This window comes from Asterias rubens, chromosome 14 (assembly GCF_902459465.1).
Source record: "Asterias rubens chromosome 14, eAstRub1.3, whole genome shotgun sequence".
NCBI classification, from domain to species: Eukaryota; Metazoa; Echinodermata; class Asteroidea; order Forcipulatida; family Asteriidae; genus Asterias; species Asterias rubens.
Genome location: NC_047075.1, coordinates 8,480,217 through 8,492,551, shown reverse-complemented (window position 1 = coordinate 8,492,551; position 12,335 = coordinate 8,480,217). Strand labels below are relative to the sequence as shown.

The 12,335-nt window shown below is 39.8% G+C and overlaps 1 protein-coding gene across 1 annotated transcript; it reads left to right on the top strand.

Annotated features, from left to right (window-relative positions):
* Positions 1-6,554: 6,554 nt before the first annotated feature.
* LOC117299415 (proline-rich transmembrane protein 1-like) lies at positions 6,555-12,128 on the top strand. The gene is made up of 4 exons (XM_033782953.1): positions 6,555-6,657; positions 8,332-8,522; positions 10,142-10,282; positions 11,747-12,128. The coding sequence occupies exons 1-4, from the start codon at positions 6,645-6,647 to the stop codon at positions 11,903-11,905; spliced, it is 504 nt and encodes a 167-aa protein (XP_033638844.1). The 5' UTR covers positions 6,555-6,644; the 3' UTR covers positions 11,906-12,128.
* Positions 12,129-12,335: the final 207 nt, after the last annotated feature.

The window sequence follows — 12,335 nt, the reverse complement described above, 5'->3', positions numbered from 1 at the left end:
TTGCCTAGTTGGCATACAGTCCCCAACCAGGCGCGGCCCTCAGTCAACTACTCAGCTATGAGGAGTATATTCTTACATGTGGTTAATTGCAGACTGTTATGGTTCATATTGATGACCAGTATTCTTGTGTCAGAATTGCCTTCAATACCTTGAATGAAAGATGGTGAAAGTGCCAAATCCCCAATCTGAGTTTCCTTTTCATTTTTATTCCAATGCCCCATTTCAGAGAACTGTAGTGCTTAAGCACAAAAAGTAGCTAAGCACAACAAAGTTATGCTTAGCAGAATAAGGTTACAAGCCAAACCACCATGTCGCATGTACAATTTGTGACTGGTATCCTTTTTATTTCTGCTTAGCAGATAACTTGAAGCAGTTCTATGAAGTTGGACCCTTTGAGAAACCTGGTTAATTTACCTGTTTGTATAATTGTTGAACTATGCAATCAAGATTCAGGGAAAAAAAATTTGTATTGTAGGTTTAAAAAAAAATTGTAAGTCTGTTTATTATCTGTCCGTTACATAGATTGATTTGAGTATTGACTACCTCGGTCAATTTTTGTAATCTCAATAAGGGAACGATTTCGTCCATCAATTTTGCATTAAAAGAAATTTAGACTGAAATTACTGTGTGCCTAAGTAATTGAGTAGCAAAAGGTTTTTTTTATTTTTTTTATTTAAGACACTGGACACTATTGGTGATTGTCAAAGACCAGTCTTCTCACTTGTTGTATGTAAACATATACATAAAAAAACCAAACCTGTGGAAATTTTAGTTTGATCGGTCGCCGGAGTTGCGAGATAACTATGAAAGAAAAAAACACCCTTGTCACATGAAGTTGTGTGCGTTCAGATGCTTGATTTCGAGACCTCAAATTCTAAGCTTGAGGTCTCGAAATCAAATTAGTGGAAAATTACTTTCTCGAAAACTATATGTCACATTAGTGGGAGCCGTTTCTCACAATGTTTTATACTATCAACCTCTCCCCATTACTCATTACCATGTAAGGTTTTATGCTAATAATTATTTCGAGAATTATCAATAGTGTCCACTGCCTTTAAATGTTATTGGGGTAAGGTGGATAGTTTGAGGTTTAGGGTGAAGGCTAATGTTAGGGTTAGGGTTATGGTTGTTTTTTGTTTTTGTTTTCTAAAACCGACAGGATTCATAGAATCGTTTTGTAAGTCAAATGGACTGTTCTTTTTGTCAAGCTTTTTTTTCAACACTGTAGAATAGATTAAACTGTTTGCATATGTTGCTTGTAAATACTTGATTGTGCACAGTACACATCATGCTGTAGTTAAAGTTGCTATGTCAGATTTTTTGCCCCAAACATTAAAACAAATTTTTTTTTTTTTTTTTATGAATGGTTTTTCAAAGAGTATCACCCGCTCTAACGGAAAAAAGTTTAACTTTTACTTTTAATGGTCAGGAACCATGACAAAAATTTAAAACGTTTCTTTTAAAACACATTTAGAATTGGTCACGTGATATTATTATTGTCGGGATCCCGACAAAAACTAATTTTGAGCACTTTATTTCAGTGCTACTAATAATTGACGGACCTTTTCGAGCAATGGCTCAAATGAAAGCTTGTAGCTTTCTCGACCCCCATCAAAATACCTATTGAATTTTAAATCAAAATGTTTGGGTCAAATCGGCAAAAAATCTGACATAGCATCTTTAACCTTTGCCGATTTACAGCATGCTTACTAAGATGTTGTCATTTAGAATGATTTTGGTCTGTACATGTATATAGTTTGTATTTCAGCATGGCCATTATTGTGTCAGTCGGCACGCTGTATTGACCAATCAGATTAAATGTTCTGTAAATAAACTGCGCCAATAAAGTATCTAAACACTTACAAATGGTCAGATTTATCGGAACCTGAAATAGTATACAAAAATTTAATTGTTCGTTTCTATTCACCGTTAATTTCTGCACGTTTTGACACATCTTGTGTTGCGCTACGATGTTGTTTGGTGGATTTATGGACACTTGAGTGGCTTAAGGTCGAATTTCAAAAGTTGCAAAAGCCCCTATTCACCCAATTCCAAAAGGGAACTCACATAAGCATCACACTCAGACAAAATCAAGACAAAAGACACAAACTCGTTTCGTTTACATGACCATGAAATTAATTGCCGTATCTTTAACTCTAAAACTGCTGTTATCCTGTCCTCCATTCTTGGTGTGTCCTCCATCATTGTCCTGAATGGCAAGGAGTTGTCTTCTCATACTCTCAATGAGACCTCTGATCTGTCCCTGGTCAATCCCCTGCCATTTCCTGATCAGGATGACGGTCGCAAACCCCTCGAGAGTGGTGTCAGGCTTTATGGACTTGTTCACTTTCTTCTGCTGCAGAAGTCACCCTCGGACGGCCACTCCTTGGCAGGTTGTCCACATTTCCCTGAGCTTGGTAGCAATTCCACCATTTACTGACCGTCGCTGGTGACGTTTTTACCTCGCATCGACGTACCGGCTTCCATCAAACCAACGATCCGTCCTCTTTCCTGTTTGGTCGTTTGAGCCATCTTTCCTGTTATCTTGAAACACCTTTCCCTGTCTTACCATTGTTGTATGCCTCCCATCTTTGACCCCTTTGCTTGGTTACTGACAATTATTGGTGAGTATGTTCATCGCAACCGATTTATCCAAAACGCGACCAAAAAAACATCATTTATAAAAGGCGAGCAAAAGAAACGCCGATCTTACTCGTCACAATACAACGATTTAGCTTGAATAGGGGCTTTTGCAACTTTTGAAATTCGACCTAAAGCCACTCAAGTGCCCGTAAATCCACCAAACAACATCGTAGCGCAACACAAGATGTGTCAAAATGTGCAGAAATTAACGGTGACTCGAAATGAATAATTATTTTTTGGCATACTGTTTTAGGTTCCGATATATCTGACCATTTGTAAGTGTTTAGATACTTTATTGGCGCAGTTTAGTTTGTATTGCAGCAAGCCCATTGGTCAGTAAGCCCATTGGTCAGTAAGCATGCCGTAATGACCAATCAGATTCATTGCTCTGTAAATTATTGCAGCATTCCAATTTGTCAGTAAGTGTCAGAAAAGAAAAGTTCTAACTTGCTCACCATACAAATTTTCTTACTATTATTTTTTTTCTTTTTTTCTTTTTTAACTACAAGAAAAAAAAAAACATAAATTGTGGTCTTACAAATAGCTTCCCAAATGCAAAACAACACTCTAAGCTTAATCTTTGTTATGTCAAAGGTTACAGTTCAGAGGTCAAGCGAACAAGTACATATCTTCTTCAATTCAATTTGGCTTGTCATTATTGATCAGCTGGTATTAGAACTTCTATACTTCTTTGCCTTTGTTCCGCAATTGACTTTAATGAATGAAAGGCAGTGGACACTATTGGTAATTGTCAAAGACTAGCCTTCACAGTTGGTGTATCTCATCATAAGCATATATAAAATAACCAACCTGTGGAAATTTGAGCTCAATCAGTCATCGAAGTTGTGTGAGTTTAGATGGTTGATTTTGAGACCTCAAGTTCAAAATCTGAGGTCTCGAAATCAAATTCGTGGAAAATTACTTCTTTCTCGAGAACTATGTCACTTCAGAGGGAGCAGTTTCTCACAATGTTTTATACCATCAACCTCTCCCCATTACTCGTCAACAAGAAAGGTTTTATGCCAATAATTATTTTGAGTAATTACCAATAGAGTCCACTGCCATTAAAGGGGGCAATGCAAACACGCATAGTCCAACAGTTTTCAAAATTAAATTTGCAGTTTCTGAAACTGTGTTTCTGAAATATTGTTAACATTGTTTTGGCTGGGCAAATTCATGTAAAAAGTATTGAGAAAGACTCAGCTAGCGTCAAAACGTCAGACCAATAGTTATGTTTTGCATCTAATTGTGTACATCCTTTTTTTAATTAGTAAGCAGCGTGAAACAGCTAACTTTATTTTTCTTACAAACAGTATTACAAAATAACTATGCAATGGAAATAATTGTTTTGATTTGAAAGTTTTCCTTCGATTTGAGTGTTGTGTGCGATTTTGTTGTCTATGATAACACTTGTCTTATTGTATAGAATTTCCTTTTGAAACTACCGAAGATGTATTGTCTTTGAAAAGACCAAACAAATATTTTGTCTGAACGTTGTTTTTAAATTTACTGGGTTCTTGAAGAGATGCTGAGATTATTTACTGCAAGAAGATGACATCCTTAAAGGCAGTGGACACTATTGGTAATAATTACTCAAAACAATTATTGGTATAAAACTTTACTTGGTAATGAGGTTGATAGTGTAAAACATTGTGAGAAACGGCTCCCTCGGAAGTAAAGTAGTTTTCGAGAAGGAAATAATTTTCTACTAATTTGATTTTGAGACCTCAGAATCAGATTTTGAGGTCTCAAAATCAAGCATCTGAAACCACACAACTTCTTGTGACAAGGGTTTTTTATTATTTCATTATGATCTCGCAACTAAAACAACCAATTGAGCCCAAATTGTGTACAGGTTTGCCTTGCAAATACGTGTATGTTGAGATACACCAAGTGAGAACCTGGTCTCTCACAATTACCAATAGTGTCCAGTATCTTTAAATTAACCCATCATTCCAAGTTGGTTGGCACTTCCAGATAGGATTGGTTTTGTACGCAAGGTTTATTTTTTTTGCAAAATGATAACTATTTCACTTTAATGGTGATTTAAAATGAAAGACAAATTTACCGTTACAGGCTTTTGTGAATACCCGATTGGTTATAGTGTCTTTCATTTGGCTTCTTGTTTTTTGTTTCATTTTATTCCGCCCTTTCAAAGACATATTTTGTGGACCTCTCTGTTGGAGTATTAAAGGAACACGTTGCCTTGGATCGGTCGAGTTGGTCTTTGAAAAGCGTCCTGTAACCGTTTGTTATAAAATTGATATGGTTAGAAAAATGTTGTAAAAGTAGAATACAATGATCTACACAAATATGCCTCGAAATTGCGTGGTTTCGTCTTAACTCGTCGACAAACAGGGTCGGCCATTTATGGGAGTCAAAACAATAGTGTCCATATCTTTAAATTAACCCAGCATTTCAAGTTGGTTGGAACTTCCAGATAGGATTGGTTTTGTACGCAAGGTTTATTTTTTTTTTGCAAAATGATGACTATTTCACTTTAATGGTGATTTAAAATTTGACTAAAATAGTCAAAACTTTGACTCCCATAAATGGCCGACCGTGTTGTTTCCGACGTAAAAGGAAAACCGTGCAATTTTGATTGGATCATTATATTCTACTTTTAAAACATCTTTCTCACCATATGCATTTCATAGCAAACAGTTTCAAACGCTTTTCATAGACCAACTCGTCCGATCCAAGGCGAAGACGTGTTCCTTTAACACTTCAGACCATTTGTTTGGTTGCGTTGGTAACAATGTAAAGGTTCCACCATTTTGTGGGGGGGGGGATTCACTTCTTTCCAGTTAAAGCTGAAGTTTCCAAGGCGTGCCTGGATACGCAAATAGTTACAGTTTGTAAATGTCAACATTATTCATTTCACATAAAATTATTTCACTTAACTCCAGAAGTCGCAGAAGTTAAATTGCATGTTCAGCCCCCCCCCCCCCCCCTAAGAGCTTGAAAAAGAGTACACATAATGGTTTCGTTTGATACATGAAATGCACCCGCCCATCCCTCCCCCCCCCCCCGCCCGTCCCTCCCCCCCCCCCCCCCCCGCCCATCCCTCCCCCCCCCCCCGCCCATCCCCCCCCCCCCCCGCCCATCCCCCCGCCCCCTCCTAGATTTGGATTCAAGGCTGAAACATGCGGTGATTTCTTTGCATCAGCAACGCAGATTCCCCCGCAGATTTGCTTTCACACGCTTACTCGCAATCTCAGGAGGCCAATGAAAGAGGGCGCTATTTCAGGCAATAATGTGATAAAAAGCCACTATCACAGACCCAGTAATTATGGGGCGTCAGTACTCCTAGCTCAGCGCATCAGTTACTGGGTATACCCATGGAGCAATATATTGCTCCATGGTATACCGAGAATGTCAACATTTCGAAAAAAGGATCAGAAGTACAGCGCATCAGTTAATTACTGGGTCTACCACTATCACAGACTTGGAACCAAGTATATCCCCCCCTTCTTCCCCATATAAATTACACTAGTCACTATCCCCCCCCCCCCCCCCCCCCCCCAATAACAATACACACAAACAAATCCCCCCACCGGCATCTGAAAGTCTGGTTGTGCTACTGGTGTCTGTACCAGCCCCCACACCCCCCCCCCCTCCCCCACCACCACCACCACCGTCGAGCCCCAATAACAATACACACAAATCCAATCTCCCCCCCCCCCCTCCCAACTGAATGTACTGCTGGACTGAAACCCCCACCCCCTTGAGACACACCCCTTTTGGGGGAATTCCTGGAAGCGAAGAGCGAATGGTGTGACAGCCGGCCGCCAGCCATAAAATGCGCAAGCCTAATTGAGATCTATGAGTCGAGCATATTGACCGCGCAAATCTACAACTCGCAGGCACCTTACCTCATTTCTGCGCTTTTTAGAAAGAATGCCTAGATACTTTGGCGCGCAATAGTACGGACTGTGTTTCGTGTTTTGTTTTGATCCTGTCGTCATCAGCACAGCATCAAAACATACGAAGGTGACGCAATGGATAGTCACGGTAGGTATGGTTAAATTTGTAGCCATTAATTAACATTATTTGGAAGTGTTAAGTATTGACTTCTGTTATTAAAGTCACGGGAAACTATTGGTAATTGTTCAGAAAAATTGTTAGCGTAAAATAGAAATTAAACTTGGGGCCTACTTACTAATACTATGTAACGAGCATTTTTTGATTGAGAGATGTAAGTGTCAAATTCAATCAAGTACTACATCAAAGTGGTCTTAATACATTCATGTTGTTTAATTTTTTTTATTCTCCTCCATTTTGTTAAAATAATTTTTGGAAGATGTCTGAAATGTCATAGGCCCCTATTTGATGAGAAATAAATAATCTAATTTCGCGTTTGGAATTTATCGCTCAGTGACTGAGTGAGCGTTTTATTCATTTTTATTTTGGCATCGGAGCAATGCAAAATTTGTAATCGGTTTTTCACTATTCTCTCGTGACCCAGATGGCCGATCGATCTCAAATTTCTAGAGGTTTGTCAGTTTATGTATATTATGGTGGATTACATAAAGTGCTTACAGTCTGCCAGCAAATGTTTTGTTAGCAAAAACCAATTCTGTAATGTTCCTTTAATGCTATTCGTGAGGATGGTGTTGGTCATTAGTACTTGAATAAAGCCCAATCTGCTTAGAAGTAGGGGGTTGACAGAATGATACATGACAGGCACCACAAACAAGTGTCAGGAGTCATAATAAGCAAGTTCTTCTTCCTTTATTGAAAATAGTGCTGCTTCAGAAATGTTGATAGACCTTATGCATTGACGTCATCCAGCCGCCATCTTTGAGGTCAAACGGTGACGAAACAATCGAAACGCACATACATTGGCCAATGAACAACCTCCTTTTGACCTCAAGGCGAGGGCGCCGTACTGAAATGACGTCATGTGCATCTAGGTCTATTGAAGATGTGCACTGTGTTTCTGGGTAGCCCCACTTGTGTGGCCAAGGATAGCTGAATCCTTGGACACACAAGTGGGGCTAGTTTTTGGATGGATAGGCCTGATATTGTTATGAGTTCAAGAGTTTGAAATGCAGCACTCTGCTCGCTGCATGCTCGCCATGCCCCAGCCCACCTTGTTGAGCTGTTAATAATGGCTCCGCTTTTAACATCGGTCTCATCACTGTCTGACAGTGATGAGACCGATGTTAAAAGCGGAGCCATTATTAACAGCTCAACAAGGTGGGCTAGCTCGCTGCATGCTCGCCGTGCCCATGTGATGTATCCATTGATAATTTGTTGTATTTAACTTTGGTTTGGCTTCATTGTGCGAGCATAGACCTTATCGCGATTTCCACCTGGCTGATTTTTGTCAGGGATTACAATGCCCCTTTTTCATATCTCACGCAGGTCGAAGTTGCGATAACGTAACCCTCCGCAGGAGGGTTACGTTATTACGCAGTCGGCAGGAGGATTAAGTTATCGCAACTAATTCTCACGATGCCTTTTGACAATGGAGAAAAAAAAACGCCAAGGGTGAATCGCGATATTACATTAGGTGTATATAGAGAACCTCAAAGTTCTAAGAGCAGTAGACAGGCTACTTTGCCTCTTGAAGATTTTTTTTTTATTGGAAGTAAACTTGGTAAAGTCTGAAATTCATATTAAATAATTTTATCTTCAAAAACAGTCGCTATACTTAATGTTCATTTGTCATTTTTTTTCCAGGAGAGAATCAAGCTGCTGTGATGCCAGACAAAAGTGGCCCTGCCCCAGGCAGCCAAGAGCCATGTAGTCAATACCCGGGCCCTCCACCTGCATACACTTATCCTCAGAAGTACCAACCTGCCCCAATGATGTACCCACAAGGGCAACCGCAAGGGCAACCACAACAGGGCATACCACCACAGGGCCACATGGTAAGAAGACACAAAAAAACACTAAGGCCTGCAGTCGATTTCACGAAACGCTAGGATTAATCCTATCTTGATTTAGGACGAGTAACTCATCAATTCAATTTCAATTCAATTCAGTTCACTTTATTTCCAAATCCAAACAAACAAATAAACAAAACAATTAGAAGTGAATAAAGAACTATGTTTTACAAGCAAATGGAATTTAATGATAATACCTGAAAAAATACTCTTATACAACATTTCAAGCAAAGGCAAAATATAAATTACGGGAAAAAAAGCAAAAAACATACAGAGCACAAGGTGGTGGAGTTGGAGGGGGCCCTTAAAAAACTCGGGATGGGTTAAATGCGTCCGAACATCTTAACTTAATTAAGGATATTGAACTTAATTCAGCCTAAATCCTAAGACTAGTCCTTAGCTAGATGAAATCGATGGTTGGGCAACTTTACTATAATACTCAACTAGTCGCCTCATTTAGTTATGACTTTGACACTATAGTTGCAACTTATTTGTTAATTCCCAAGATGCATTGCAGCATAACGAAAACTTCGTCCAGATTTTTGCCCAGCGCTGCGAGTCTGTAACAGTCTTTGTACTGCAGTACAGTTAATATAACGTTTTAAAAACTGAAACATAGGCCACAAATTTTACATGGTAACAATAGGCCGCGTGCGATTAGCTTCCCTGGGTCGACCTTTGTCTTCCCCGGTATGTTTGAATAGCTTTGACGTCATTCCAGGGGCTCCCCCGTGTTAGCCCCAAGTGGCCTGCTTGTGGAGTGGGTCACTTAGGGCTCTCCCCAGATAAATGACATCACCACCAGAGGGTGAGTTTTAGTTCAGTTAGCTCTTGTCAGCTGGGGCTCACCCGAGTGGGTACTTTTTGTTACACAAAACTCAATGTTCACAGATTTACATGAAACTTACACAGTTTGAAGATAATGATAATAGAAAGCTTTCCTGAGAATATTACTTGCTGAGGTGCTGTAGTTTTTTAGAATTGAGTAAAACGATGTCATTAAAATACGTTTTTACATGCTAAAATAGTTTTCGTCTCATGATCACTTAGACGAAAATTATTTTCATTACAAACTGTGTAAGTTTGTGTAAATCTGTGGCATTGTGTTTTTTGTCCCACAAAAAGTACATAGACCCTTTAAAGGCAGTGGACACTATTGGTAATTACTCAAAATAATTATTAGCATAAAACCTTTCTTGGTGACGAGTAATGGGGAGAGCGTGGTGGTGTAAAACATTGTGAGAAACGGCTTCTCTGAGGTGCCATAGTTTTCGAGAAAGAAGTAATTTTCCACGAATTTGATTTCGATACCTCAGATTTAGAACTTGAGGTCTCGAAATCAACCATCTAAACGCATACAACTTTGTGTTACAAGGGTGTTTTTTTTCTTTCGTTATTATCTCGCAACTTCGATGACCGATTGAGCTCATATTTTCACAGGTTAGTTATTTTATGCATATGTTGAGATACACCAATTGTGAAGGCTAGTCTTTGACAATTACCAATAGTGTCCACTGCCTTTAAGTTATTATACCAACAAAAATTGAAATTTGGAAATAATTTGACAAATCTCATCCCTGCGTTTGTGTCATATTTAATTGAAGGTGGCGCCACAGGTACAGTTCATCATTCAAAACCCTCAGCCTCTGGCCAATCCTCCAGCCGATTACTTCATCCACGCTGTCCTGGTCACTGTCTTTTGTTTCTGGCCGACTGGTATCATCGCAATCATCAAGGCACTGGACGTGAGTAGACTTACAATATAATATAGGTTTTCTCGGTCAAATTCGGCAAATGAGCAATCAATTTCATTTTCATGCGTTCGGATTAAAGCTGTTTTGCCTCTCCAGTTGTTACTGCGTTTCAAATTCAGAATTCGGCCATTCAATTTCTTTTTGAGTCGAGTCATATTCCCTTACCACTATGTTCAATTTAGCGTATCGTCATTCTTTTTCACAAGGGAAACTGACTGGGTAAATTTTGAAATGATTTTTGGGGTTGAACAAAGAATTGACTAGAGTGGGATTCTTTGTTCGGGGTTGCCAGTCAGAAGCCCCCGAACAAAGATATGACAAAAATAGGGACACTGCCAATATAGGGCTAGATAGCTCAGTTGGTAGAGCGCCGGCACGTTAATCCGGAGGTTGTTGGTTCGAATCCCACTCTAGTCAATTCTTTGTTCAACCCCAAAAATCATTTCAAAATTTACCCAGTCAGTTTCCCCATGTGGATTATATTGATATCTGAAACAAAAAGTCACATCCCCTTAAGGTGATCCCCTGGCTGCCGCTTCCCAGGTTGTATCGTAATTTGGGTGTGATCCCTGGCTACACGGCAGTTAACGGTTGTATGGCTTCTGACTGGCACCCCCGAACAAAGATATTGACAAAAATAGGGACACCGCCAATAGAGCTAGATAGCTCAGTTGGTAGAGCGCCGGCACGTTAATCCGGAGGTCGTTGGAACGAATCCCACTCTAGTCAATTCTTTGTTCAACCCCAAAAGTTATTATTCTTTTTCGTGACACACACGCCTCAAGAAGCGTCTGTGAATTTGAATGCTGTTTTGATGAATTGTTAAATTGAATGATTATTTTGTTAAATCGAATAACGTAAAAGTACATTTGACTAGTCTTAAAACGAAATCGATTGACCCTTATCAGATAGCATTCAATTTCGTGCCAAATAGAATAAGCTGGTGGTTAAATTGGCTGCTCATTTTCCGAAATTGACCGAGAAAACCTATAATAATAATAATAATAATATTTTGGGGGGCTAATCATCCTTACTCAGCTAAGAGCTGAGTTGTGAAGGACTTTGCTACAACCTGTTCGAGAAGCAAGCAAGGAAGGGGGCCTTTGGCTGCCAGCCACATCAACCCGAATTCAAGCTCTAATAATTCTGTTTAGCAGAGTATGGGTCCCTGAGCAAGATACCTATCTATAATTGCTTCTCTCCGCCCAGTGGTAAATGGGTACCTGTGAGGGCAGAGATGGTTCTTGTGATTGATTTAGCCGAGTAGCGCATTTGTTGCACAATGCTGTATATCGGTACTCCCGAGGGAGCTGAGATGGTGTAAGGAATGATTTGAGGCCCAGTGACCAGGGGTAATAATTTGAAGCGCTTTGGTGAGGCCCTTCGGACGTGAAAAAAAAAACGCTATTTAAAAACTGAATATTATTATTATTGTTTTATTTATTCACTATGCAGGCTCGCCGTGCAATCCAGACTGGAGACGCTAACAATGCTCAGTTGTCATCGCAAGCTGCTCGTAAGATGTATCTTATCAGCCTTTTCCTTGGCCTAGGGGTTTATGTTCTCCTTGCCATCGTTCTCGCCATAGAATTTGTCGTCATTTTCTCTTTTTAGAAAGAATCAACCAAGTCTTTATACTCGCCAAGTAGCTGTGATGGTTTAAGAAATGAATCAGAGACTTTTGGGACGCTTGGTGGCAGCGGACAATTACCAGGTTAAATCCATTGCTCTCGGTGATGGGCTCCTAATCAGAACTGCATAAACAATAGACCTTATCGCAAATACCAATGCGCAAGCGCAGACTGTTGAATGAGGTGCATTGTGGGATAGATATGGATCAAATTTGGATACCAGCTAGACCACAATGCACCTAATTCCAAGCTTTACGCGCGCGCCCCGGTTTTTGCGAAAAGGTCTATGCAAATTAACCTGGTAAGTCTGCTGCCACCTAGCGTTCCAAAGTCTCCTGTCAAGGGCCAGTGACCTGGAGTAATAATGTTGGAAGCGCTTTGATTGTGAAAAGCACTGTATAAAAACTTGTTAG